The sequence below is a fragment of the Gobio gobio genome (genome assembly GCF_949357685.1).
Source record: "Gobio gobio genome assembly, chromosome: 11".
Taxonomy (NCBI): domain Eukaryota; kingdom Metazoa; phylum Chordata; class Actinopteri; order Cypriniformes; family Gobionidae; genus Gobio; species Gobio gobio.
Window position 1 is genome coordinate 20,542,949 of NC_137104.1, and position 27,827 is coordinate 20,570,775.

General features: G+C 37.2%; 2 protein-coding genes across 3 annotated transcripts in view; one reads left to right on the plus strand and one right to left on the minus strand.

Annotated features, from left to right (window-relative positions):
• Positions 1-4,358, minus strand: ppp1r11 (protein phosphatase 1, regulatory (inhibitor) subunit 11). The gene is made up of 3 exons (XM_079829488.1): positions 4,082-4,358; positions 1,801-1,909; positions 1-1,528 (listed from the first exon to the last, which is right to left on the minus strand). Exons 1-3 carry the CDS (start codon positions 4,157-4,159, stop codon positions 1,347-1,349), a joined length of 369 nt encoding a protein of 122 aa, XP_079685614.1. The 5' UTR covers positions 4,160-4,358; the 3' UTR covers positions 1-1,346.
• vars2 (valyl-tRNA synthetase 2, mitochondrial) overlaps positions 4,087-27,827 on the plus strand; it is a 27,495-nt gene continuing 3,754 nt past the window's right edge. Inside the window, exons 1-27 of one of the 2 annotated variants that reach the window (XM_079829487.1) lie at positions 4,087-4,833; positions 5,660-5,876; positions 5,958-6,039; positions 6,188-6,288; positions 7,020-7,141; positions 7,315-7,381; positions 7,472-7,569; positions 8,437-8,518; positions 9,861-9,980; positions 10,065-10,173; positions 10,262-10,350; positions 10,589-10,679; positions 12,145-12,272; positions 14,219-14,322; positions 14,547-14,628; positions 19,499-19,575; positions 21,411-21,498; positions 21,642-21,735; positions 22,886-22,956; positions 23,087-23,212; positions 23,436-23,540; positions 25,115-25,183; positions 25,268-25,346; positions 25,448-25,575; positions 27,027-27,179; positions 27,270-27,506; positions 27,603-27,714. In XM_079829487.1, coding sequence (XP_079685613.1) covers positions 5,691-5,876; positions 5,958-6,039; positions 6,188-6,288; positions 7,020-7,141; positions 7,315-7,381; positions 7,472-7,569; positions 8,437-8,518; positions 9,861-9,980; positions 10,065-10,173; positions 10,262-10,350; positions 10,589-10,679; positions 12,145-12,272; positions 14,219-14,322; positions 14,547-14,628; positions 19,499-19,575; positions 21,411-21,498; positions 21,642-21,735; positions 22,886-22,956; positions 23,087-23,212; positions 23,436-23,540; positions 25,115-25,183; positions 25,268-25,346; positions 25,448-25,575; positions 27,027-27,179; positions 27,270-27,506; positions 27,603-27,714 — 2,800 coding nt within the window. In that variant the 5' untranslated portion in view covers positions 4,087-4,833; positions 5,660-5,690. Of the gene's footprint in view, positions 4,834-5,659; positions 5,877-5,957; positions 6,040-6,187; positions 6,289-7,019; positions 7,142-7,314; positions 7,382-7,471; positions 7,570-8,436; positions 8,519-9,860; positions 9,981-10,064; positions 10,174-10,261; positions 10,351-10,588; positions 10,680-12,144; positions 12,273-14,218; positions 14,323-14,546; positions 14,629-19,498; positions 19,576-21,410; positions 21,499-21,638; positions 21,736-22,885; positions 22,957-23,086; positions 23,213-23,435; positions 23,541-25,114; positions 25,184-25,267; positions 25,347-25,447; positions 25,576-27,026; positions 27,180-27,269; positions 27,507-27,602; positions 27,715-27,827 lie in introns of both variants that reach the window. The other variant, XM_079829486.1, reaches the window with a different exon arrangement.

The following is a 27,827-nucleotide window of genomic DNA, read 5'->3' on the forward strand; positions in this document are numbered from 1 at the left end:
TTGCCATTAAGCATTTAATAGATATAAAGAACATAATTTAACATCTGTTTATTCATGTTAAATCCACTCTATGACCTTTGCTATGTACATACTGGTGCGTTCACAGTAAAGGGACGACAGATGCATGTGAATGCCGGGATACAAATGACTGATGCGATGGTCCTGATGGGAATCAACTGTAAACTGTATCTGACATCGGTGGAGAGATGATGCGATGTGCATTTTGGTCTTGGCCAGCATTCAGTCATGCACCTTCCCTTGATCTTTATAAACCACATACAATCCGTCCTTAAAGCTCAAGTCAAACTACCATACACCTCGCTGACGGCATGCATCTCTCCCACTTTTACTGGATTTTATACCAATTTCTGCTAAATAAAAGCAGCCATAGTGACTAGGATGAAATGAGGCACCTTACATGTCATAGGGTGATCTTCTCAATCACACACACCAAAAACATTTTCCCTGTATTTCATGTAAAACATGAGAGCAAACGGATAATTGCCAAATATACCCATTTTCAGATCAGTAGCCCACGGTTTAATGTCACTTAGGCTGTTTAATTTTCTTCGGTTTTGGGTAATGATCAAGGTGCCGTTCTCACCTCGCATAAAGAATGAATTCAGATGTTTCTCAGTCCACTTCACTACGTTTTAATCACATTAATATCTTTGTATGTACATGCTGAGTCTCTTACTAGCCTGATTGTCTGAGGGGAGTCTCACTAGAACTCTTGCGTTAAACTAATGGAAATGATTTAATGCGCCCTAAATATATTCAAAGGGTTGAGTTCCTGAAATCTGTCATTTTTTCAATTCACTATAGCACACAACACATATTACGCTTGAATTTCCTCAAGTGATCAAGTGATATGAAGAAATACTGCTGCTAGAATTGTGACAGCAAGATATAAAATTGCTTTTTTTTATACTGCATTTATTCCTTTTAAATCCGCAAGGAGGTACAACCTTCCCGAATTATATTTGAAGGTTTTTAATTCATTAAAATATTGTTTGTGGACACAGAACTGGTAAGATCAAGTTGTTAAACATAAACAAATAAATATAGATTTTACAAAAAGAAATAAAAACCAATATCCTATGTACAACAAATATCAATTTTCCGCAGCATTCAGATCAAAAAAAGGTTTAGTCGTTCCCCAAGTCATCACACTAATGACCACGGGGGAAACCAATCACATTGCATTGCTCTACAAGCTTTCATTCATCAAAAAGCTTCTGACACCCAGTGATGGTGTGATGTAATTTAGTGTGAGTGAGGATGAGGGATTATGAATGTAGTGCCGCCCATTACCCTTCGCTCCAAACTGACTCTCCCTTTAACTTCTAGTGAGGGTTTGTTCCCCCAGAGCTAGGTGGCGCTGTGGTCCCTCCGCCCTCACTCTGTCCATGGCCTCTTCTCCCATGTCCCAGAACGCAGTGCGCACTTCCACAGCCTTCCTCGTCATCCCCCTCACTTTCCGAGGAAGACTCGCCGAACTGTCGTGGCTTCTCGTAAATACAGCAACCTGGACAAATCAAAGTGTTTTTAGAAGAAAGTGACAGCTAACAAAACAAATAAGCTGAGGACGTTCTATTTCAAGAAATGAAACATTCAATCAGCCGCTTTGAGCACATGCAGGTCGTTCTAAACCCAGCTTTTAAGGTCAGCTATTTTAAAGCGGACTTGAAATGGCCCAGATCTGCATGTCCTACACTATTTTTCCTAAGTTTTAAACAGATTTTCATGTTATACAAGAAATTCAGACCACCAGATCTACACTAATAAACCCAGACTCACACTTTGAGGACCTCCGGCCCAGATGTTCATTGTCCACCGTGTCACTGGACCACTCCACTTTCTTCTCCGTCTTCCTTTTCCTGAGCTTGATGGTCAAGCTTCTGCCCTCCTGAAACCATCATATGGAGCATGTTAGGGTATGTTTACACGACAACGATGTACTAAAAACGAAAAGTTGTTCCTTCGCGTACAGATGACAATGGTGTCAAAACGATCCCCGTTCACGCGGATCTGCGAAAACGATTAAAAACACTGTATTCTGCCGCCAGGCCAGTAGTTGGCGATGTCACTTGTAAAGAAACACTACACGCCTATCCTGAACACGTAATACGCATGCGCATGATGTCACCGTTTTCACAAATTCATGTTTTTGTAGTTTACACAGAGAGAATAACGGTATCATTTTCAAAAACATCCGCTTTGAAACCCCTTTTCAAAAGTTTGCGTTTTTAGGCCCCCCAAAACACCGTTGTCATGTAAATGAATGGCCAAAACGCATAACAAGTTTTCAATTTTTATTTGAAAATGGTGTCGTGTAAAGTTAAAGGGTTAGTTCACCCAAAAATGAAAATTCTGTCATTAATTACTTACCCTCATGTCGTTCGACACCCGTAAGACCTCCGTTCATCTTCGGAACACAAATGAAGATATTTGAGTTGAAATCTGATGGCTCTGAAAGGCCTCCATTGGCACAATGCACTGTACACTCTCAAGACCCTTAAAAGGTACTAAAGACGTCGTTACAAAGTCCATCTCACTACAGTGGTTCTAAAATAACTTTATGAATCGGCGAGAATAATTTTTGTGCGCAAAAAAACCCTAAATAGCGACTTATATAGTGACGACGATTTCAAAACACGGCCTCATGAAGCTTCGAAGCGTTATGAATCAGTGAGTCGATTCAGCGGTTTGGATCGCCAAATTTCAGCAGTTTGGCGGTTTGACACGCGATCCGAATCATGATTCGACTCACTGATTCATAACGCTTCGAAGCTTCATGAGGCCGTGTTTTGAAATCGTCATCACTATATAAGTCGTTATTTAGGGTTTTTTTGCGCACAAAAACTATTCTCGCCGATTCATAAAGTTATTTTAGAACCACTGTAGTGAGATGGACTTTGTAACGACGTCTTTAGTACCTTTTAAGGGTCTTGAGAGTGAACCGTGCATTGTGCCAATGGAGGCCTTTCAGAGCCATCAGATTTCAACTAAAATATCTTCATTTGTGTTCCGAAGACGAACGGAGGTCTTACGGGTGTCGAACGATATGAGGGTAAGTAATTAATGACAGAATTTTCATTTTTGGGTGAACTAACCCTTTAACAACCACTTAGAGACATTATTAAATGTTGTTACGGGTATGAGAAACTATTAATAGGTTTGATGATAAATCCATTACGGCAACCATCGTTTCTGCTATAAAACTGTAAATACTATAAACTATAAATTACTGTTGTAGAATATCATGCATTATATTATATGAATATGGTAATACTCATTTAATATTGTGGTATTACCTGTAACTATATTTTATTTGTCAAACACTATAGAGTATAGATTTTTCATTACAAAAAAAAAGGAATACAATACAATAATAAATAATAACCTATATGGTCCAAGTATGTGATACTAACTGTACCATACCAAGTGAGGCACTATTATAGTTTTTATCATATACAAACACACATTCTATTTTAATTTTAAAGTTGTAAAAATGTGTTTTGTCATTTGTATTAGTTTTTATTCATTTTTAGTTTTTATTTTAATTTTAGTATAAGAAATGGCAAAATGGCAAGTAGCTGATTTTTTTTAAAGTAATTTATTCAGTTAACATTTAATTTATTTCAAGTTACAATTTTGTTTTATGGTTTTAGTTAACAATAATTGGTACTCTCATTACTTTTTGAGTAAGTGCTGTAAAAAGCTTTCACATTTCTTCTAAAATGTGAGGCAGTAAAAAATACAAGTTGTTGTTGTAACTAAACTGAAAAAATGTGGTTACCATGGTAAATTTTTCTACGGTTTACAACAGGTTAAAATGTGATGGGAGTTAACTTATGATCATAACACACCGCCAAACCATTTAAGCACATAAACCCTGCTGAACATGTTGATGACTAAACAGGCCTTTATATGTTGGTATCTAGTTAATCTATTTAAACTAGTCGATATGCTAACTATAAAACGATTAGATAATTACAAGAAGTCTGAGTTCTTGTAGCTGAATTATTCCGCGAAAGTGTGGTTAGTGATGGTGTCTACAGTAACTAGGGCATGATACCTGCTGCGGTGGAGGCGGTGTGCCCGTCTGGACGGTCTCCGTTATCGTCTCACTCGATGTACGCTGTACCTCCGCCATAGCACTGATAAAACCCGAATAAACCTTCCCAGAGGCGCTCGATCGACGAAAGTCCGGTCTCAATTTAGAGGATATTAGAAAACAAATATTCAGTTGTCGGTTGTCGTGTCAAAATGTCGAGCCAGACGATATATTAATCTGAGATGAATGCATGAGATGAATTTGCACCAGTCTAATCACTCCTCGGAAGGACGCATTTGCGGACGGACCGGTTTCTGAAGTCGACTGTGTTTCAAAATAAGAGTGAGCTGACTACCTAGACTGGATTTTCTGGTATTATGGTTGTGTTTGAAATCAGCTCAGCTGAATTGTACATTTAAATACGCTGTTTAATCGAATCACGCCAAAAATGTAACGATCTCAGAAAGCGCAATGCAACCTTGACGCGTAGCAATGCTATCTAGATAGGCAGCTCATTAGCTTTTGAGACGCAACCGCTGAGTGTTCCTCTAAAAACTATCCGATAGAAAACAGCGAACGCTACAAGAATTTGTATGTCGAAAAGGAAATATAATCCTCTGTAATTTAACTTTCATTATTCTCATCTTTTTGATTTGTGTTTTTAATCAAAATATTTTAAGTCACAGAATTTAAGACCCAAATATATCAGTGGGAAAAATCAGTACCGTATCCGCAATATGTCTGCGCCCAGTGATAGCACACATCTAGTGAAGGTACCTTCCTTTTTATCTGTAATTTTCAATATGCAGCTTTTTTCTGATGATAATATTAGATGTGAATTCTGTAAACGATGCCTTTCATGAAGCTCCAAAACGCGTTTATTCATAATATTTCATAAAGACGAACCTTCATTGATTGCTTAAAGCACTATCAAACACCTTTGATTCTGCATGTTTATTTAACATTTTATGTGTGTGTTTTTTTTATTATTATTATACCGTTTTGTTATACCATTGTACTGAATGCTTACCATATTCATGTTCCATTGAATTTACATTGGTACTCCAAGCAGTGTTATTTTAGTTATATTTATATATTATTTATTATATTTTAAATTTAGTTTTAGTATTTTAGTTCATCAAAATTATTTAATTTAGTGGGCCAGGCAATATTTCTCATTTTAGTTTAGATTTTTCCATGTAGTATTTATGTTTTATTTCATTTCAGCTTTATTGAAATTATCAAAATGATTTTTACTCAATGTACTTTACTATATTACTCAAATTAATTGTATTATTGTAATTTAAGTGTTTTCAGTACTTAAACGTATTTCAGTTAGATGTCATTTTATATGTTTTTCATCTAATAATTATATTTTATTTCATTTCAGCTTTATTGCAGTTACCAAAAATTATTTTAATAGTTTTAGTTGTAGTTAACAATAACAACACCAAAGTACATGACAAAAATACAGTGGTGTCATGTCTAAAAAAAGGTTTACGATTACTCAAAATTTTAAATGTGATGCCCAAATTAAATAATTGTTTACAATTATTAACTTTTTTTTTTTGTCACATTTTGTTTGTCTTTTTACATTAGTTTCACGCTTAAGCGCTCCAGATTTCAGGACATGTGGAAGTCTGTGCATGTGGTGTCACCCAGAATCTGGAGCAGAGATCTACAGAGGGCCTGGAGCACATGGGGGTGCAGACTCTGCTCTCAAACTCCATCTAACACGCAGCCTTCACATCATCCCAGGACACAAGCTGAGAAAGCCAAACGCAGACGAGCACGGGAGAAGGCCATACTCAATAGTGTGGGTTATACATAATCAAAAGAGTGCACATTTCATTGGGTTTAAAACCATCCAAGCCTTATAACCTTTTAACCCTTATAGGATGTGAATGATGTTGGACTGAGCTGGTCAGATAAAGAGAAAATAACCTACAATGCTGCACTCTTACCTGGGGAGAAGAAAGGTAACAGAATGCGTTTCCTCCTCTTCTTCTTCAAATTATGACTTGTGTTACTGTCCATTGATGCTCTGGATGGTTATTATAGATTTCTATTGCTATCATCATCCCTATCTCTGTAATTCCCATGTCTTCCAAACATCCTCTCTTTTAGACACCACTCTGCCCTTCCCACAATCCTACAGCCCAGAATATGTGGAGTTTGGCTGGTATCAGTGGTGGGAGAAACAAGGATTCTTCAGTCCTGAGCAGCATGTAAGCGAGCAGTTACAGCTTTATATACATTTTTATCTTCTTCAATAATCTGTTAATCCAATAAAATAATCAGAAATCTAAACTTTAAAACTTTAAACAATATGTCTAAACAATGTCACTTATCATGTTTATTGCCTCTTTATGATGAATAGCTTAATTAATTATATAGATTGTTTTTTAAAAATTAATTAATTACATTTATTCAGCAAGGGCGCATTAAAGTGATCAAAAACTACAGAAATTTTTATAATGTTACAAAAGATTTCTATTTCAAATAAATGCTGTTTTTTTTAAAGAATCTGGGAAAAAATTGAATCAGGATTTTCACAAAAATATTAAGCAGCACAACTGTTTTCAACCTTGATAATAATAAGAAATGTTTCTTGAGCAGCAAATCATAATATTAGAATGACATCTGAAGGATCATGTGACACGGAGTAATGATGCTGAACATTCAGCTTTAACATCACAGGAATAAATTGCATTTTAAAATATATTAAAATAGAAAAGAGTTATTTTAAATTGTAATAATATTTCACAATATTATTGTTTTTACTGTATTTTTGATCAAATAAATGCAGCCTTGGTGAGTATAAGCTGTGCTAATCTTTGTTAGTTTAGTACAGCGGATATATTATTGCATGTTACATGCTTTTTTGGACACATTTATTTATTAGTATTCATATTAGGATGTTTTTAACCAAGGTTTTTGTTGTTGTCTTTTTCTTCAGAGTAAACAGCCCCATTCTTTTGATAAATATTTCTCCTTATGTATCCCACCCCCAAATGTGACCGGCACTTTACATCTCGGACATGCACTGACAGTGGCTATAGAAGATGCTTTGGCTCGCTGGTACTATTTTTAGAAACTCTTTGATTATTACGTAACATAACATGCATCAACAATACATATATATAAAATGGCTCTATAAATGGACACTTTGTCTGAGTCCAGTATTATCTTGGATATAATATTTTGATAAAAAAAACCCTAACATTTAGTTTTTTCTTTTTCTGACCATTCAGGCGACGGATGCAGGGCTACAAGGTGCTATGGGTTCCAGGCTGTGACCATGCTGGAATTGCAACACAGGTATCCCATCTCTACATCTGTAAAAGAGGATGCTGAGGTGTCATTTTCTGTGTGTATTAGCGGCTCAGAATACTCCCCTGTGTGTGATAGTCTGTGGTGGAGAGGAAGCTGTTGAGGGAACAGGGGAAGTGCAGACAGGACTTCAGTAGAGAGGAGTTCCTCAAACAGGTCTGGAGTTGGAAAAATGAGTGAGTCTGTGTCTCTCCTTTTTTGCTGTCCTTCTTTTCTTTATATATCTATGGAAGCTTGTTTACGCCACAGAATAAAAAATAATACGGGTAATTGCGACTTTTGATCTCACAATTCTGACTTTTTTTCTCGCAATTGCAAGTTTATATCTCACAATTCTGAAAAAAATCAGAATTGCAAGTTAGAAAGTTATAAAATTGCAAGAAAAAAAGTCAGAATTGCAAGTTTATATCCCACAATTGTGAAAAAAGGCAGAATTGCACATTTATATTGAGATTGCGAGAAATAAATAAAAAGTTATTCACGCAAATTATGACTTTATAATTTGCAATAAACGGAGAAACTTAAAGGGGGGGGGGGGATTCCCACAAATTCTGAATTTATAACTCACAATTACGAGTTTATATATTAAAATTGTAAATTATATTTTGAAAAAAATAAAGTCAGAATTGCAAGTTATAAACTCGCAATTGCAAGAAAAAAGTTAGAATTGCAAGTTTATATCTCAGTTGCAGAAAAAAGTCAAAATTGCATGTTTATATCTCAAAGTTTGCGAGAAATAAAGTATAAAAAATGATTCCTGCAAAAAAAGACATGATAATTTGCAATTGCAAGTTTATATCTCTGAGTTGATTGCGAGAAAAGGTCAGGATTTTGAGTGTATATCTCACAATTGCTAGAAATAAAGTCAGGATTGTGAGATAAAATGTCTCAATTACCTTATTTATTTATATCTGATTCCATGTCAGAACCTTTCATTTGCAGCTATTACATTATATATTTCCATACGGCAACTGTTTAGGGTCTTTTTCAACTTAATGAATGAAACTTAAATGTTTCGCTTTCTGTTGTTTCTTTTTTTCCAGAAAAGGGGATGAGATTTATCATCAGCTGAGAAAATTAGGTGCATCTCTTGACTGGAGCAGAGCCTGTTTTACAATGGACCCGGTAATAAAAAGGATTGTGCACAGTATGCATTTTGTCTGTATGCATAGGATTATATGTATATTCTATAGCCAACAACATTTGCGAAAATGTGCATTAGACAACAGCAGCGCACAGTGCTGGTTAATGTATCCCACAGTGCAGTTCGCTCAACCTGACCTTCCATTCTCTTGTGAAAAAAAGCATACTTTTAAAAAGAGAATTATTATGTAAATCAGGGGTCCCCAGTCCTGTTCCTGGAGATCTACCTTCCTGCAAAGTTCAGCTCCAACCCTGATCAAACACAACTGAACCAGCTTATTAAGATCTCCAGGAGCATGTTGGGTCAGGGTTGGACACCCCTGATGTAAATAACATACTTTACATTCACTTCACACTTTATTCACACAATATTTTCTAACACTTAATTACATATTAATTGCATTTAAAATGAAATTAGCTGAACTTTATAGTGTGTTTTAGACCCACTTAAGTTCTATTTAAGTGCCCCATTGTATGTAATTTCATAATTACGTTGTCTTTGAAATATGGTTAAGTGTACTGTCAAATATTCTGACAAGCATTTATGGTCAACTAAAGTATACTGTTTCTATTGAAACTTGTGTAATTTATTTAAATCTATTTGTAAGTGCACACGTGTTATGATTATGCTGCATTTTAAAATGTATTTAAAATATATTAACTTTAGATGTAATATTGATCAATACAGTTAAAATTATAATCAAGTACTTTACATGTGCTTTAGTGTGTTAGTTAACACATCAAAATAAACATACTTCTATAAAGCACGAAAAATGTTTTTATTAAAACATAATGATTTAAATGTACTTTAAAATAGAACTTTTAATTTTACACTATTGCAAAGTTCACTTTAGTCAGTGTTATAAGTGTGTACTCTCTTTAAGTACACTTAAGTGGCCTTTTATTTCATTAATATTATCGTATCTGTAAGTACAGATTTGATTAAAATATACAGTAACACTTTATTTTAGTGACATAGTTACACGTTACTACATGTAGTTACTAAAGTAATAACAGTAAATGATGCATAATTAGTAACTAACCCTATAGCAAACCTTAACCGTAACTCTATAGTAAGTACATGTAGTTAATTAATAGTACTTTTTTGAGTAAGTACAAAATAACTGTCACCTTTAAATAAAGTGTAATCAAATACACTTTTAGGATTTGCCCTTTCAATTATTTTTCTTGAGGGTTTCCATTGTGACGCATGAACTATTATCTATTGACTATCGACTATTATCGACTGCAATTTTCATCCGTCTCAGGAGAGATTTTGTCTGCAATATTGTAAAAATATTAAACATGACATTTTTCCCTGTAGGGTTTCAGCAGAGCTGTGACTGAAGCCTTTGTCAGGTTGTGTGATTCTGGGCTCATCTATCGCTCTGAAGGTCTGGTCCACTGGAGCTGTGCGTTAGAGTCAGCCATCTCAGATATAGAGGTGCATCACTGGGCCAAACAATGTCTGAAAACACTAGCAATGCCACACATTTTTGAAGACTAAGGCGTGATTTGATGTGTTAAGGTGGACTCAAAGGAGCTGTCTGGCAGGACTCTTCTGTCTGTTCCCGGCTATCAGCAGAAAGTGGAGTTTGGGATCATGGTTACATTTGCATATCCTTTGGAGGGACATGGTAAGTGTACTTTTTTCAGTTTGCTCGATTTCTTAAGATGTTGTTTTACCCCATTTGGGTCAAAGCTGTAATTTATTTATTTTCTTAGAAGGAGAGGTTGCCGTTTCAACCACTCGTCCAGAGACAATGCTGGGAGACGTGGCCATTGCTGTTCATCCTGATGACCCTCGATATAAAGTAAAGTTATATTGGTTTTCAAATGGATTTTGTTGTCAACTCTGTGCTTATGATGTTACTTATCATGACTGTACTTGTATTCAAATGGGCTATTTTTGTACTACTCATACTACATTTGATAAATGTGCATACAATATGCCTACTGTGCATAGTGTGCTGGGCTATTGTGACCTAGAATACTGAATATTTTCAGTTTACAACCAGAGCTCTAGCTTAACATTCATTCCTTTCTCTTCAGGATCTTCATGGCAAAAACTGTAGACATCCATTCACAGAGCGGTTGTTACCTATTGTCACTGACTCTATGGTGGATATGACATTTGGCACAGGTATGTTTGGAGATGAGTGCTTAATTTTATTTGTTGATAACTGGATCTTTTATCGTTAAATGGAACCTTTCCACATTTCTGGGGTTCTCGGTAGAGGAAGTTATGATACACTATAGTAAACTTTTATAGTGGTGAACATGAGATAACAGCAAATATAAAGTTTAAATTCCCATTTGCTTCAATAGCTAAATAAAAAATCTGTGATTAGTGTTTCCACAACTTTCCAAAAGAGGGAAAAATATAGAGACAAGTGTTAATTTAATTTTTTGTAATTTACTGTCAAAGTAATATAACATAAAGTATAGCATTATAAACGTATATTCTTTTTTTTTTTAAATGAAAGTATTAAATACTTTACTACATTTGTAATGTGTATAACTGTGGCAATGCGTCATCACAATCCGCAAAAAGGGTCCATTAAGCCAATGTCCCATTGTTTCTTTTTTGTGAGGCTATTCATAATATATGACAGTGGTTAGTGGTTAACTTGTGATGGTCCTAAAATCATAAAACATATACAGTACCAGTCAAAAGTTTGAAAACATTACTTTTTTAATTTTTTTGAAAAAAGTCTCTTATGGTCATCAAACAAAAATACAGAAAAAAACAGTAATATTGTGAAATATTATTACAATTTAAAATAATGTTTTTCTATTTTAATATACTTTAAAATATAATTTATTTCTGTGATGGGATGGTAAAGCTGAATTTTCGTCAGCCATTACTCCAGTCTTCAGTGTCACATGGTCTTTCAGAAATCAATTTTATAAAAATGTAAAATTTATAAAAAGTGATAGTAAAGATTTATGTTGTTAGAAAAGATTTCTAGTTTGAATAAATGCTGTTCTTTTTAACTTTTTGTTCATCAATGAAAAAAAGTATCACAGGTTTCAAAAAAAATATTAAGCAGCTGTTTCCAACTGCGTATCAAATCATCATATTAGAATGATTTCTGAAGGATCATGTGACACTGAAGACTGGATTAATGGCTGATGGAAAAATTCAGCTTTGCATCATAGAAATAAATGATATTTTAAAGTATATTAAAATAGATTTTAATTTCACAATATTACAGTTTTTTTGTTGTATTTTTGATCAAATAAATGCAGGCTAAGGCATTGAGTTAATTAATAAAACATTTGGACAATTTTCACCTTGACTGTTCGCATTGCAAAAAATCAGTTGAGTTAATTTTTGTCACCAATATCCATTCTTTTTAATAGGAATTCACATGACTTTAATTTCTTGTGAGGGTGAAATATTACATTTGGCTTTATAACATATTGGTGGCACGGATTCGTCGCATTGGCCAACAGAAAACTGCTTGGACTAAAAGGGACTTCTGTGTGAGGGGTGCTTCATAAGTCACTACACTATTGTCAATGGACAATGGACCTTTTTTGCCTGATAATCGGATGAAATTTTGCTATTGTTATCTCAGTCTCTTTTAACTTTTCCTTCATAGGTGCTGTTAAATTGACACCAGCTCATGACCACACTGACTTCCTACTCTCTCAGAGACATTCACTCCCACACCTCACTGTGATTGGAGGAGATGGGACCATGACCTCAGTCTGTGGCCAATGGCTAGAGGTACAGATACTATTTTACAATTTGGCCAAGTCTGCATGAAACCAAAGTTCCGATTTGGTCTTTTCTTCTCTGTGACGTATATCCGAGTGAAACGGCTTCTCGAATGAAAAAATGTAGGGCGGGACATGATTTTGTCCATTGGAAATTGATTGAATCGTTGACTCATTGTGATTTGCTATTGCTGTGAACTCATGTGAGTGACAGATCCTGCCCTCACACCATTAAACAGGTCATCAGAGAAGAATAGAGATGGTGCAAGAGGGAGATGAAGTTATTTTGATTAAGGTTTATGAGGGATCATAAGTAAAACAAATATAATAATGTACATGGATAAAGCATTTATGATAAACACTGCAAGATTCCATAAAAAAAGAATTGTCCATTTTTATTTTATTACTGATACTATGTCCTTAGAATGATCACATAACCAACTCATTACAATTATTGAATTTTTGATCATGTGATTATTTTGGATGACAGTGATCATTGTGCACTTTAAGATTTGTGTTCATTTTATATTCACTTCCTGTTTCAGAGTCAATGTTTAATCCGACCACCTTAATTTGTAAAAACCTATTAGACTTTTGGTATAAATTGAGTAATTATTTGATTCTTTTTTACTTAAAATTATTATTATTATTTCTTATTTCATATTTAGTGATTTAAAAAAGTATTTGTAACACTTTACAAAAGGTCTCATTATTTAATGTTAGTTAATGCATTAACTAATCGGCAATACATTTGTTACAGTATTTATAAATTTTGTTAACATTAGTTAATACAACTGTTCGTTATAAATTCATCTTAGCTCAGGTCCATTAAGCAATATTACAATTTGATTGTAACAATGTATTTGTAAATGTTGAGATTAACATTAACTGACATGAATAAATGCTTTAGAAGTATTTTTCATTGTTAGTTCATATTACTAATTTTAACAAATGGAACCTTATTGTAAAGTGAAATGATTATATCTCCTAAGACATCAACTTGAGAGACATTTTTGTCTCTGATGAAATGTATTCAGTTCTGAGTGTCAGAGGGCTCTGAGAGAAAAATATTCTCAGTCTTCTGGCTTGCTGGAAGACCTTTTTTATAAAAGGGCAAACTAGCAACTGCAGGACTCTAAATGTGCATCTTCAGTATATATTACAGGTGTCAGTGAGGTGTAGGCATATCTCTCAGGATTGTGAAACTGATGAACATATTGAAGGTCTGTTCACTGGAAAGACTTATATAAAGATCAAAGAAGCTGTACTGTAAGGCCTCTTAATATGCATTAACATATTGTATTACAGGAGGTCAGCGGGCTATAGGAATATTTCAAGAGCGAGTTTGAAAGGGCTCTGATATCAATATATCCACGGCTTAGCCTTCTAGCTTGGTAGGAAGTCTGGTCTAGAATGTTAAAGCATATTTAATGGTATCATGGTCTAATTGTGCAAACCGGAAACCCCAGCATGTTACCAAAATTCAACCCAAAAGCCTAAATATGCTTAAAAATGATTGATTATGCTATGCTAACTTCTTAGTGGCTTCCTGAATTTTTTTTAAATTGAGATGAAAATACATTATTAATGTCAATGCTTAGGTCTCTGTGGGTTAAAATACTGCAAGAAGTGAAGAAATAATATAATGTAATGTAATGTAATGTAATGTAACACAATGTAATGTAATATAACATATAACATAACATGACAGCTCTAGCCTTAAAGGGATAGGATAGTTCACCCAAAAATTAAAATTCTGTCATCAATTGCTCATCCTCATGTCGTTCCAAACCCGTAAGACTTTTGTTCATCTTTGGAACACAAATGAAGATCTTTTTGATGAAATCTGAGAGATTTCTGTCCCTCCATTGACATCTACGAGACACCTCCCTTTAAGGTATCTCTATATTTAAAGGAATGGATATTCAGCATGTAAAGTATGTTTCTGTCTCTCAGGGTGTTAAACGCTTTGATGCCAGGGAACAAGTAATTACTGCGCTGATGGAGAGGAAGCTGTTCAGAGGAAAGAAGGATCATCCCATGGCATTACCAATCTGCAGGTGAACCACTTTAAATTAGACCCCAATCCAGTAAATTCCTCCTAATCTTCTCATTTCTGAGAGCATTACAGACTGATGTATTATCATCTGGCTATATTTCGCCACATTTTTGTGTACTTAGGCAGACCATTCCTTTAAAAAATGTTGGCGTTTTAAACATTTTTGGGTTTATAACTGTAGTTTTTGACCTTGTATCCTGTCTTGATTTTATTCCTCCCACATAGCCGTTCTGGAGATGTCATTGAACCGTTGCTGAAGAAACAGTGGTTTGTACGGTGTCAGGAAATGGGCAAAAAAGCAGTTCAAGTGAGTGAGTTTGTTTCAAATGTGTGGTTGCACCAGATATAAATTGTGCTGATACGCTAAACCACACAGTTTGTGGGACGGATACAGTTTTTCAGCTCTGTCTTTACAGTTGTAATCAAAATTATTCAACCCCCATTGCAAATCAGGTTGTTTGCCAAAATGTACAGACTTTCAGCTGTTTGCAATGAACAAATCATACAAAAGTAATTGAAATGGCTCAACACAACAAGTGGCTTCCCCAAATTCAACTGAAAGTGCAACTTTTAATTACTTCTGCAGTCTCAAAATTATTCAACCCCCTGAACAGAATCCCTCACAACAGCACAAATCTGTTGTTGTCTCAAGCACACCTGATGCAATTCCTCAAGGGCTTCATTAGTTGCCCCAGATTTGCTTGAGCTAGAACCCATGAAATACCTGAAATGGCAAGGTTTGGTGAGTGTCACGTTTGATTGAAGTCAAAAGAATGGTCCAAAAAGTTAAGAAAAGATATCATCACTCTTCACAAACAGGAACAGGAGACAAAAAGATAGCGAAGGCACTGTTTCTAGAGACATCATTGGAAGCATAGTTCGCAAGTTCAAAGTTAAAGGAACAGTGGTTATGCTACCTAAATGGGGCAGAAAAAGGAAGCTATCAACGGCTACAATCAGATTTCTGAGAAGGCAGGTTCAGAAAAACCCTCAAGTGACTGCAAAAGACCTGCAGCAAGACTTGGTGGCAACAGGCACTGAGGTTTCAGCTTGCACAGTAAGGCGCGTACTAAATGCATGCGGTTTTTGTGCCAGAAGTCCAAGACATACACCACTACTGACACAAAAGCACAAGAAAAGTCAGCTCCAATTTGCTCAAAATCATGTAAACAAGCCACAGAAGCTTTGGGGTTCTGTTCTGTGGAGCGATGAAACAAAACTGGAACTTCGGCCCTATGGATCAGCAGTATATCTCGAGGAAGAAGAATGAAGCTCTGGGGCTGCTTTGCGTCCTCTGGCACTTGAAACCTGCAGCGTGTGGAAGGCAAGATGGTTTCATTGAAGGATCAGGAAATCCTAGGAGAAAACGTCATGCCGTCAATGAAGAAGCTGAAGCTTGGGCGTTATTGGACCTTCCAGCAGCACAATGATCCTAAGCATGCCTCGAATTCCTGAGAAGACACAGTCCTGGAAGATTCTACAGTGTCCATCACAGTCGCCTGACTTGAACCCCATAGAAAAAATCTGGTGAGATTTGAAGAAGGCGGCACGCAAACCCAAGAATATTATTGAACTGGAAGCCATTGCTCATGATTCCTCAAAAACACTGCCAGAAGCTGGTGTCTGGTTATGTATCTCGTTTGCAAAAGGTCATAACAGCAAAAGAGTGTTCTACTAAGTACTAAAGATGCTTGCCATAATAATAATAATAATAATAATAATACATTTTATTTATATTGCACTTTACATTTAAGACAATCTCAAAGTGCTACAGAGTCAAGAGTTAAAATTAAGTTTAAACAAATTAAAAGTAAAATTAAACATGTCAGTTATATGCTTTTCTAAAGAGATGTGTTTTTAAGTCTTTTTTAAAAACATCTGTAGTCTGTGGGGCCCTCAGGTGGTCAGGGAGGGCGTTCCACAGCCTGGGGGCAGCAGAAGCAAAAGCCCTATCACCCATACTGCAGAGCTTGGTTCTGGGGGTTTGGAGGGTGTGTGAGGTTGCAGACCGGGTGCGTGAGGAGGTCTGAGGGGTGAGGAGTTCCTGTAGGTAAAGGGGGGCATGTCCATGAATGCACTGGTGAGTGAGGAGTGAGACCTTGTACTCAATTCTGAGTGGGACTGGGAGCCAGTGTAGGGATTTCAGAATGGGGGTGATGTGGTCATGCTTGCGCACCCTCATCAGGATCCTGGCAGCGCTGTTCTGTATGTACTGGAGTCTCTGGATGCTCCTGCTAGAGATCCCGATGAGGAGTGCATTACAGTAGTCCAGCCTGGAGGAGACAAAGGCATGGATGAGCTTCTCTGCATCTGGTAGGGTGAGTGTTGGACGGAGTTTGGCGATGTTCTTGAGGTGGTAAAATGATGTCTTACTGAGGTGTTTGATGTGGGTGTCAAAGGTGAGTTGTTGGTCCATTTTAACACCCAAGTTGGTGATAGATGTGGAGAGGGAGATGGTTTCGCCGTAGAAATTGATATTGGTGATGGTGGAAGAGCGGAGCTGATGTGGTGTGCCAACCAGGATGGCCTCCGTTTTGGAACTGTTGAGCTGTAGAAAGTTGAGCTTCATCCAAGCCTCTATCTCCTCCAGGCAGTTAGTCAGTGTAGAAGTTGGCAGAGGAGCAGAAAAAGTGGGGGTTGTCTTGAGGTAGAGCTGTGTGTCATCCGCATAGCAGTGAAATGCTATGCCATGGCTGCTAATGATATTGCCAAGGGGGAGCATGTAGAGAGAAAAGAGGGTGGGGCCCAGCACAGAGCCCTGAGGAACACCGCAGGTGACGTTGTGGGTGTGTGATTTGGCTTTGCCCAGGGCGACATGCTCAGTTCTGTCGGTCAGGTAGGAGGTGAACCAGTTGTGAGCGTTTTCTGAGAGTCCAATGGTGTATTGCAGACGGTGGAGAAGGATGTTGTGGTCTACTGTATCAAAAGCAGCTGTGAGGTCCAGGAGGATGAGTAGTGATGGGGAACCAGTATCTGCTGCCATCAGGAGGTCGTTGGTGACTCTGACCAAGGCTGTTTCTGTGCTATGACCAGGGCGGAAACCAGACTGAAATTTTTCATACAGTTTATTGTGTTTGAGGTGATCATGGAGTTGAGCTGCAACTATTTTTTCCAGAACCTTTGATAGGAATGGTAGATTGGAGATGGGCCTGTAATTGGAGAGAACTTCTGGATCCAGGGTGGGTTTTTTCAGTAGAGGTCTGATGACCGCAGTTTTTAATGCAGATGGGATATGACCGGCCAGGAGGGAGTGGTTTATGATCTTGGTGATGAACGGAGAGATGTCAGAGATGTTTGCCTTCAGCAGGGCCGAAGGAAAAGGGTCCAGGGCACAGGTGGACGGCTTCATTCTTTTCATGATGTCCTCTACTTCCTCCTGCGTGGCTTCGGAGAAGGTGCAGAGCGACTGTACAATCTCAAGCGGTGGGTCAGCAGTTGGGAGGTGCAGGATCGCAGTGGTGGAGAGGTGAGAGCGGATGGTGCTAACTTTTTGCTTAAAGAAAGTGATGTGCATGTTGCACCTCTCTTCGGTGATCTCAGAGTGGGAGGGTGAGCGGGTTTGAGAAGGTGATTTATTGTAGAAAAAAGTTGCTTGGAGTCACCAGGGCTGTTGTTGATGATGTTGGAATAAAACGTGGAACGTGCATCCCTCAGTGCTTCTGCATACGCCCTCCTATGTTCCCTGTATGCCTGTTTGTGGACAGTCAATCCAGAGGCCTTGAGCCGACGCTCAAGGACACGCCCAGCCGCCTTCATCTTGCGCAGTTCGCAGGTGTACCAGGGTGCTGAGCGCGAGAATGAGACCGACCTGGATGTTAAGGGGGCGTGGAGGTCCAGGAGATTGCTCAGGGACTGATTGTAGAAGTCCACGGAGTCATCAACAGAAGAGAAGTCAGTAGAGGCAGACGAGAGAAGTTGAAGGTCCAGGGCCAGGGCATCTGCATTAATGTTTTTTATTTTCCTGAAATGAATCTGTCGCTTTGGTTTGGTGTGGATGGGGGGGAAGGGCAGCTCCATTGACACGACTTTGTGATCTGAAACACCAAGATCGTAAACCTGTAGGTTGCTGATGGGGGCGGAAATGAAGGGGTTGAATAATTTTCAAACCGCAGAAGTCATTAAAAGTTGCATTTTCTGTTGAATTTGGGGAAATTACTTGAAACATTTGTTTGATTTGGTCATTGCAAACAGCTGAAAGTCTTTAAATTTTGCCAATAAACCTGATTTGCAATTGGTGTTGAATAATTTTGATTACAACTGTAATTATAATAATAAGGCTCATAATTAAATCTTAATTTTGGTTACCACAAAAATACTAAGCAGCATAAATGTTTTCAACATTGATAATAATAAAAATGTTTCTTGAGAAGCAATTCATCTTTACCATTGCATGAATAAATTACATTTCATACTTCACCCAAAAATGAAAATTACCCCATGATTTACTCACCCTCAAGCCATCTTAGGTGTATATGACTTTCTTCTTTCTGATGAACACAATCAGAGTTCATCAGAACAAAACAGGACAAAAAATGTCCTGGTTAATCCAAGCATTATAAGGGCAGTAAATGGCAGCCCAAAATTTGAAGCCCAAAAAAATCACATCCATCCATTATAAAAGTAATCCACACGGCTCTGGGGGGTTAAAGGCCTTATGAAGTCAATCGATGGGTTTGTGCAAGAAACATATCCATATTTAAAACTTTATAAAGTAAAATATGTAGCTTCCACCAGACCACCTTCCGTATTCAACTTACGAAGAAAGTGTAACTCCTCTCGCAGTTCAAAACACTTACAATTTTTTTCGTCAGTTGAATATGGAAGGCGGTTTGGCAGAAGCTAGATATTTTACTTTATTATGTGTTAAATATTGATATTTTTCTTACATAAACGCATCACTTCGCTTCAGAAGGCCTTTATTAACCCCCCGAAGCTGTGTGAATGGAGGCACTTTTTTCTGGCTTAAAATTTTGGGCTGCCATTAAAATGCTTGGAAGAGCCAGGATATTTTTTAATATAACTCCGATTGTATTCCTCTGAAAGAAGAATGTCACCTACGTTCTAGGATGTACACCTAGGATGGCTTTAGGGTGATTAAATCATGGGGTAATGTTTATTATTGGGTAAACTATCCCTTTAAAATGCACATTGACATCCCATGTATATACTCTTTTTAGGCAGTTGAAGAAGGGGATCTACAGATAATTCCTCACTTTTATTCAAAAATGTGGAAGAGCTGGCTGTCCAACATCAGGTTAGCCTTATTATTCACATCACATAGATCTTTCTTACATATGCAAAGCTTTACTTTCAAAATGGACTATTTTGTGGGTTGCCTGAATGTCTATTTGACTAGTCCGTGAGTCTTAAAGGTCCCATGGCATGGCATTTTTCTATTATTTTATAGTGTTTCCTGAGGTGTACTTATATTGTTAGTATGATTTTTACATCATAAAATGTCATAATTTAGAAATAAAAGGCACGTTGTCTATACTGCTGTTTGCCCTGTGGCTGAATGCCCTGCTTCAAGAGGCATGTCTGCTGTGAGACTTCAGTAAAAACGCCCACTGTTGTGATTGGCTGACATCTTTGCATTTGATATGAGCGAAGGGGGCGTGGTTTAACGAGGTCTACGACGCACGAGCTGCTGCCAGAGAGACGGATGGACCGGAGTTCACTTCTCATCAGTTCTCTCAGCATGTCTCAGTTCAGGGTGAACTGTTGTAGTTACTAGAATATACTGCAGGTTATTAGTTTATTTCTAGTCGGAGGGGCTGTCCCTCATGTCAGAAAGTTAGTAACTTTAGTAAATTATGGATCAGCGCTGACTCGAGACGCGAACCGTTTAGAACGATTCAGTCCGATTTGGTGAACTGGTTCGGTTCACTAAAAAGAACCGATTCGAAAGAATGATTCGTTCGCAAACCGGACATCACGGAGACGGAGCGATTGCTAACAAAGTTATTTATAGTAACTACTGAGTTATGAGAGCGCTGTCTGTCAGCGCGAGTTTATTGTGTTTGTATCTGAGAGTTCTGAATAAACACGAGTCCCAGTCACGCCGAGTCCGTCTTCATCATTATTACCAACTTTGTAACATATGCAATGAACCATTACAGCGAGATGAACGAGTTAGTAAGTTTGATTAAAAAATTATTTCTAGATGTGTTCCAATCATATGAAAAGCGTCAGTGACGCGCATTGAGTAACTTACACAGCGCAAACAAAGACACAACAGCAGTAATCGAATGTAATCCAGTTTATTGTGGGGAAAGCTGGCTAGCCTAGCCGGATACCCTCACGCTTACCCCCCTTCTGCTTCATCTCGCACCGAGTTTGGTGCCTCCGCTGTGGGCCAGATGCAGTACTGGGGGTCGGGGATGTTGAAGGCCGAGCTTCGGCGTGCGTGAGGTTTATCTCTAAAGATGTGGCTCTGTATGCACATTTAAGAACAGATAGACGCGACGAGGACGTACAAAAACACTGACTCACAAGATAGAAAACACGAAAACACCGTTCTGTCTGGAGAGAGAGAAGCCGCAGTGTGTGCATGAATAATAAATAATTAGCTACACATAAGAAATCACTGATCACAGATCAGAAGGAACTGAAAAAAGACTTCTGTTTTCATTTGTACATCCAAACACTGAGAAACTGTCAGCGTTCACTCGTTCACAAGCCGAGGACAATAATATAGCGTTTGCATGGGCGTGCCAGATTCTCTGGGTGGAGGAAAGGGAGGTAACCGTTCCTGCTTGGACGTCAAACCAGGAGACTTCAGGATTGGCTCGTCTGGCCTGTCATTTTCTCAAAGGCAGAGAAAGACAACCAGAACTCGGTTTTACACAGATCAACATTTCTATCCACTTGGGGACAATATTCAGGCTAGGGGAACTCATATTAATGTTGAAATACCTCATAAAATGAAAATTTCATGCCATGGGACCTTTAAGGAGGCTCTGTACAATTAGGCTGGTTAAGGGTCATGTCCATGTCCATTGGTTTGTCCGAACAGTTACACTCTTCTGTTAATATTCTTTCAATTGCATGCTTGAATAAGATTTTGTCATGTGTATCTCCACCTTGCAGTGATTGGTGTATTTCCAGACAGCTTTGGTGGGGTCATCAGATTCCAGCCTATCGAGTGACACTGCAAAACTCAAAGGACAAAGAAGAGGTAGGGGGCCATCATAAAATCTGCATCTATAGCCCAAAGATGACCTTTAACGTACTTGCTACACCATAATGTGTCCATGATTAGGCCTGATATTGCGTGAGGTTTTATCGAAAGCTTTGATGGTTGTTGACTGTCTCGAGCAGGAGCAGTGGGTCTGGGGCAGGAGTGCTGCAGAGGCTCGACAACGTGCCGCTGTGAAGTTTGGGGTGAATCCTGATGCCATCACACTCACACAGGGTGACTATCATAGAGTTGAAATGAATCACACTTCTGTTTAAATGATTACTATTCATTATCTACACTGCTGTTCGAAAGTTTGGGGTATTTTAATATTTTTGACAGAAGCCTCTTATGCTCACCAAGGCAAGGCTGCATTTATTTGCTCAAATACTGTGAAAACAGTAATATTTTGAAATATTATTATTATTTAAAAGAATTGTTTTCCATTTTGAAAATGTTATTTATTCCTGTGATTGCAAAGCAGAGTCAGTGTCACATAATCCTTCAGAAATCATTCTAATATGCTGATTTAGTGCTCAAGAAATATTTCTTATTATTGTCAATGTTGAAAACAGTTGTGCTGCTTAATATTTTTGTGGAAACAATGATACAGGATCCAAACGCATTTATTTGAGATAGAAATCTTTTGTAACATAATAAATGTCTTGTTGAATAAACAACCAAAAAACTGAACAGTAGTGTATATTTCAATAATGAAAGAAATATTGACGAAAAGATATTAGTGATTAATTCTGTATGATGCATAATATAGGAATCATAAAGCGTTAGTTAAAATAATAACCTATGAATGATATTTGAGTGTTCCAAACCTGCATGAATTTTTTCTTCCGTGGAGCTAAATGAAAAAAAGAAAAGAATATCCAAGCTGCTCTTTTCCATAAAATAAAGTGAATGGTGACCAGGGGCTGTCAAGTTCCAAATGTTACAAAAAGTACCATAAGTTGTTTATATGAATCATGCTTTATATAGACCTCTGACAGCTTTGTGTTTGAATATGCACTTATTAAAAATCACATGAATTAAATTAGAGAGTTTTCAGTGAACAAATTAAACTTTGATTACACAGATCTTTCATATGGCATCAACTTGAAATATATTAATTTGGGCTACTCTTATGATACTTGTATGGCACTGTTTTGTCATTTTGGCTTGATAGCCCCTGTTAACCATTTATTATTAATAATGATCATACAACACACTGTATGATTTTGCTGCATTATTATAGCACTAATGTGCGGCCACAGGCGTGCACATATCAGCTACTATACAATAGCTGCAAAGTGACTTTTAGAGTCAAAAATAATTATCCGGCTGATTTAAAACAGATCACTTGCTCACAAATCAACCATGTGTCTGTTTGTTTCAGACCCAGATGTGCTGGATACTTGGTTCTCTTCTGGTCTCTTTCCATTTGCAATGCTCGGCTGGCCTGAGCAGGTTCATTTTATAGTTATATCTTTTTTATATTATAATATATATTTTTCTTTCACCATCATGAAAAAACAAGAACGTCTGTATATTGATATGTGGAGATGAACATGCTTTTGATCTGACTCTCTATCCGCAGACAGATGACCTGAAACAATTCTACCCTAATTCCATTCTGGAAACAGGAAGTGACCTCATCTTTTTCTGGGTGGCCAGGATGGTGATGCTGGGCAGAGAGTTGACAGGCCAGCTGCCCTTTAAACAGGTTGTGTTGATGGCTTATTGCTGAGCTCATAACTCTAAATGTCATATCATAAGGTTGGCAGGAATTGAAAATTTTATATTGCGATGTGCGTCATATACCAAAAGTATCCAAAATGTCACTGAGAAATGTTACCTTCTATTTTGCCATCAAAATGTATCTGTTTAGTGCAGCTCTGACTCTTTTATTCCTCTTTCTCTCTCTGCTCCATCGCTTTGCCAAATAGGTGCTCTTTCACTCTCTGGTGAGAGATAAATATGGGCGGAAGATGAGTAAATCTTTAGGAAATGTCATTGACCCTCTCGATGTCATCTCAGGGATTTCTTTAGAGGTATACACACATACTCACTCTTAGCCTTAAGGCCCATTCCAACCACATGCAAAACATAAATTATGTTGTGTTGACGTATTTACTTTTGAAACTGGAAATTAGAGGTGTAGCAAATCGAACAGCTTGTCTTCATTTTTAAAGGTGACCTATTATGCCCTTTTTCAAAGTCTTGAATTTGTTAAAAAAAAAAAAACATAATTTTTCACATATTTGACATTGTTGCAGCACCTCTCTTTCCAGTCTCTGTAACACTCTGTTTAGTTTCTGTCTCTATGATGTCCCTCCTTCGAAAAGCACAGTGTGCTCTCATTGGTCGACCAGAACAGTGTGTTGTGATTGGTAAATTACGAAATGTAACTAACTAATTTAAGTTTAATTCAAATTTCACTAAATGAGGTCCGCTTTTAAAGTAGCAGTGCGCTAACACATGGATGGCCTCGAAACTAATAGTAGGGATGCACAATACATATACATCGCTATTAAAGATTGGTTTAGTTTATAAATATTGGATATTTAACTGTTTAACCATTTTACATTTAATTTAGCTTTGCCATTATTTAACACATTTAAAGTTAATCTTTAGAAACACAAATCATTTATCAAATCTCAGAATAAGTATCCATTTTCATACTGTATATGATAGGGTTGTGATTACTAAATTCACTTGTAGCATGTCAATTATTGATTTTAGTCTTTTTAAACAAAATAGTATTACATTTGAATATTAGCCATTTATTGGTTATCGGCCATAGCATGAAAATAACTATTGGCTTATGATATCGGCCAGAATTTTAATATTAGTGTATATAGTCCCTAACTAATAGACATGGACGAAAAGCCTCAAAACTCTCATTTTAACAGAGAAATTTCGTTTTATAGAGAATTTTTATAATAAGAGAATAATTGTCTCTATATTCTGTGAGAAGAGTTTGTAAATGTTATCTAAAACTATTTAAAATTATTTTCATTAATCAAAATAAAGATGGAATAAAACAAAATATAACTTTGATGAAAAGCGTAAAATTAAAAACGCAGTTGTAGTACTAAAATTACTTAAACTTAAAAATAAAAATGACTAAAACACACAAAAAAGTTAAAAATATATTGAAAATATAAAAATAAAAGCTAATTCAAAAGTACTTTTTAGTATATAAATAATACTAAAATAACGCTGGAATATATTTGGGAAAAATGTCTTGGCAGATTTTTCTTATACATTAGTGTAGTTTCATAGCATTACACTTGGTTTGGAAACTTTTAACACCCTTTCTACGCCTGTATTTTTTTTCTCCTTTCCCTTTTTAGTTCATACGAACACTAAATCCTCAGTATATTAATAAAAGTAATAATTCAGACTTATTAATGAATATAACAAGACTTTGTACGGATGGCAGTGAACAGATATCAGTCAGATGTCTTTAACCAGGCCTCAAGGCAGAACTGACTCCACTCATTTTGAAAGCACAGCCAATCCATAGTGAAATCTTAATATTTGAAACAGCTAATGTTCTAATCACCACTTTGTCATGAGGACTTCATTTTCTTGTCAGTCACATTCTGATTGATCTCTGTAGAGACTTCAAGAGAAAGTCAGAGAAGGAAACTTGGATCCGAGAGAAAGCGTTGTTGCCATGGAAGCACAGGTCAGTACGAGGCTCTCTCTATTCCAGTGATCCAGTCGTTCCCAACTGAGCAGGTTCACCTAATTTCCTGTGCCCTTTCTACAGAAAAAAGATTTCCCTAAAGGGATTCCAGAGTGCGGGACAGATGCTTTGAGGTTTGCGCTCTGCTCTTATAAAGCACAGGGTAAGTCGCCCTCATTACGGAGTCCTGTAATCAAACCTTACGATCAGACATACAGAGTTCTTCACTCCCTTCGCTGACGTTTTGTTCAAATCCTGTCGCAGGAGAGGACATCAGCCTGTCTGTGTCCCATGTGCTGAGCTGTAGACATTTCTGTAATAAGATGTGGCAGGCGGTGCGCTTCACCCTCGCCACGTTGCATGATGCAAGTTTACCAACATCATTAGCCGAGGTACGACAGCAAATATCTCTTCATTAAATCAATAAAACAACCCGTCGAATCTTAGACGGATACAGCTCACTGGGTGGTTGAGAGCATATCTGCATGATGCCAACATGATTTAATGATCTCTCTCCTCCCGTTCTGCATCTAGATTCTAATAAAGAAAACACTTTATCTTGTGCTGTATTTTGTCCTGAACCTCCACTATGCTGTTTCACATTCTTTCTTCTGCTTTCATTTGGTTAAATGAGACTAAATCATAAAGGAAGAAGAACAGTGCCAGTGCAAAATTACAGAAAACCAATTTGAAGTATGAAGTCACAGTTATTCCCTGAGATTATCAGTTGATAACTGTTTCCCCTTCACAGTGTGCTTGTGTCAGTTACAAAATCTACTGGCAGCCTGTAATAGTGCACATTTTGCTTTCAGATATTTTTGAGGGAATTTGGAGAAAATATTAAGTGAAATAATTGATTCATTTTGTGAATGCGTTATTTGCTGATTAATGTATACACTACCGTTCAAAAGTTGGGGGTCAGTAAGATTTTATTTTCTAAGGAATTCATATTTTTATTCAGCAAGGGATGTATTAAATTCATCAAAAGTAAAGACATTTATAATGTTACAAAAAGTTTATATTTCATATAAATGCTGTTGTTTTGAACTTTCTATTCAGCAAAAAATCCGCAAAAATATTAAGCAGCAGAACTGTTGAAAACAATGTTTCTTGAGCAGCAAATCATCATATGTGACCCTGGACCACAAAACCAGTCATATTGGTAAAACATTTTTAAACTGGGATTTATACATCATAATAAATAAGCTATCCATGGTATGGTATTTAGCCGAGATAAAACTATTCGAAAATCTGTAATCTGAGGGTGCAAAAAAATAGAAATATTGAGAAAATCGCATTTAAAGTTGTCCAAATGAAGTCCTTATCAATGCATATTAGTAATAATAATACATTTTTGATATTTTTACGGTAGGAAATTTACTAAATATCTTCATGGAACATGATATTTACTTAATATCCTAATGATTTTTGGCATAAAAGACGATAATTTCGACCTATACAATGTATTGTTGGCCATTGCCACAAATATACCCGTGCGTCTTGTGACAGGTTTTATGGTCCAGGGTCACATATTAGAATGATTTCTGAAGGATTGTGTGACACTGAAGACTGGAGTAATTATGCTTTGCCATCACAGGAATAAATTACAGGTTCAAATATAGTGTATTTTTTATTAAATAAATGCAGCCTTGGTGAGATTTCTTTCAAAAACATAAAAAATCTTACCAACCCTAACATTTTGAACAGTAGTGTAAATTCAATCAGATGAAATGTTTTTGTCGAACTGACTGAATCTGTATATTGGCCTCTAAATATCAGCACTGAAAACTTATAACAGGCAGACTAATATTGATTTGAATGTTTTTCTCAATTTGTCTCTCAGACCTATCCTTTATCCAGCATGGACAGGTGGATATGTTCACGTCTCTACAGCACGGTTCAGCAGTGTGAGCGGGGTTTCGAGAACTTCGAGCTCCACACGGTCACGTCTGCACTGCACTCTTTCTGGCTCCACAGTCTGTGTGACGTCTACCTGGTGAGTATGATCTGCACTGCAGTGCTGTCAGGATTTGATGAATCATGACAATCATTGATTGCTTTTTCTGTTCCTCTCTGACTCCTTCAGGAAAGCATCAAGCCGGTGTTGAAATGTGAAGGCTCTGATAGTGAGGAACAGAGAGTTCGAGAAAGGCAGGTGGCCGCCTCTGTGTTGTATCACAGCGTGTCCATATCTCTCGCTCTCCTCTCGCCCTTTATGCCGTTCCTCACTGAGGAGATGTGGCAGAGACTCCTGCCTTACGGTGACTCTGACAGGACCTCTACCAGCCTGTGTGTGCAACCCTACCCAAAGACCTCACAGCTGGTGAGCCAGTCACACACACGAACACTACAGCTGCTCCCTGCCTGATAACATGCAGTTCTCTTTTTGTCATAAAACAAATCTCCTCCTCCACCACAGGAGCACTGGTATTTTCCTAAGGAGGAAGCAGACTTCTCTTTGGTACAGGAAGTTGTCAGAGTGGCGAGGTTACTGAGGGCCCAGTGCCAGATGACAAAGGAAAGACCTGACTGTGAGGAAATCTCACGTTTTTTTACTTAATGCTAATGTTTTAGTTTTGGTAGCTGTGTTTGCAAAGGCAAGTATCACTTCTGCAATAGCTCAGACTTTGCAGTGTTATTTTAA

Bases quoted from the DNA above. Each gene is read 5' to 3' on its own strand.
- ppp1r11 (XM_079829488.1), bottom strand. From the start codon at position 4,159: ATGGCGGAGGTACAGCGTACATCGAGTGAGACGATAACGGAGACCGTC. The intron at 1,910-4,081 runs GTATCATGCCCT...TGATGGTTTCAG, and splicing joins CACCGCCTCCACCGCAGCAG to GAGGGCAGAAGCTTGACCAT. The intron at 1,529-1,800 runs GTGAGTCTGGGT...TGATTTGTCCAG, and splicing joins GGGCCGGAGGTCCTCAAAGT to GTTGCTGTATTTACGAGAAG.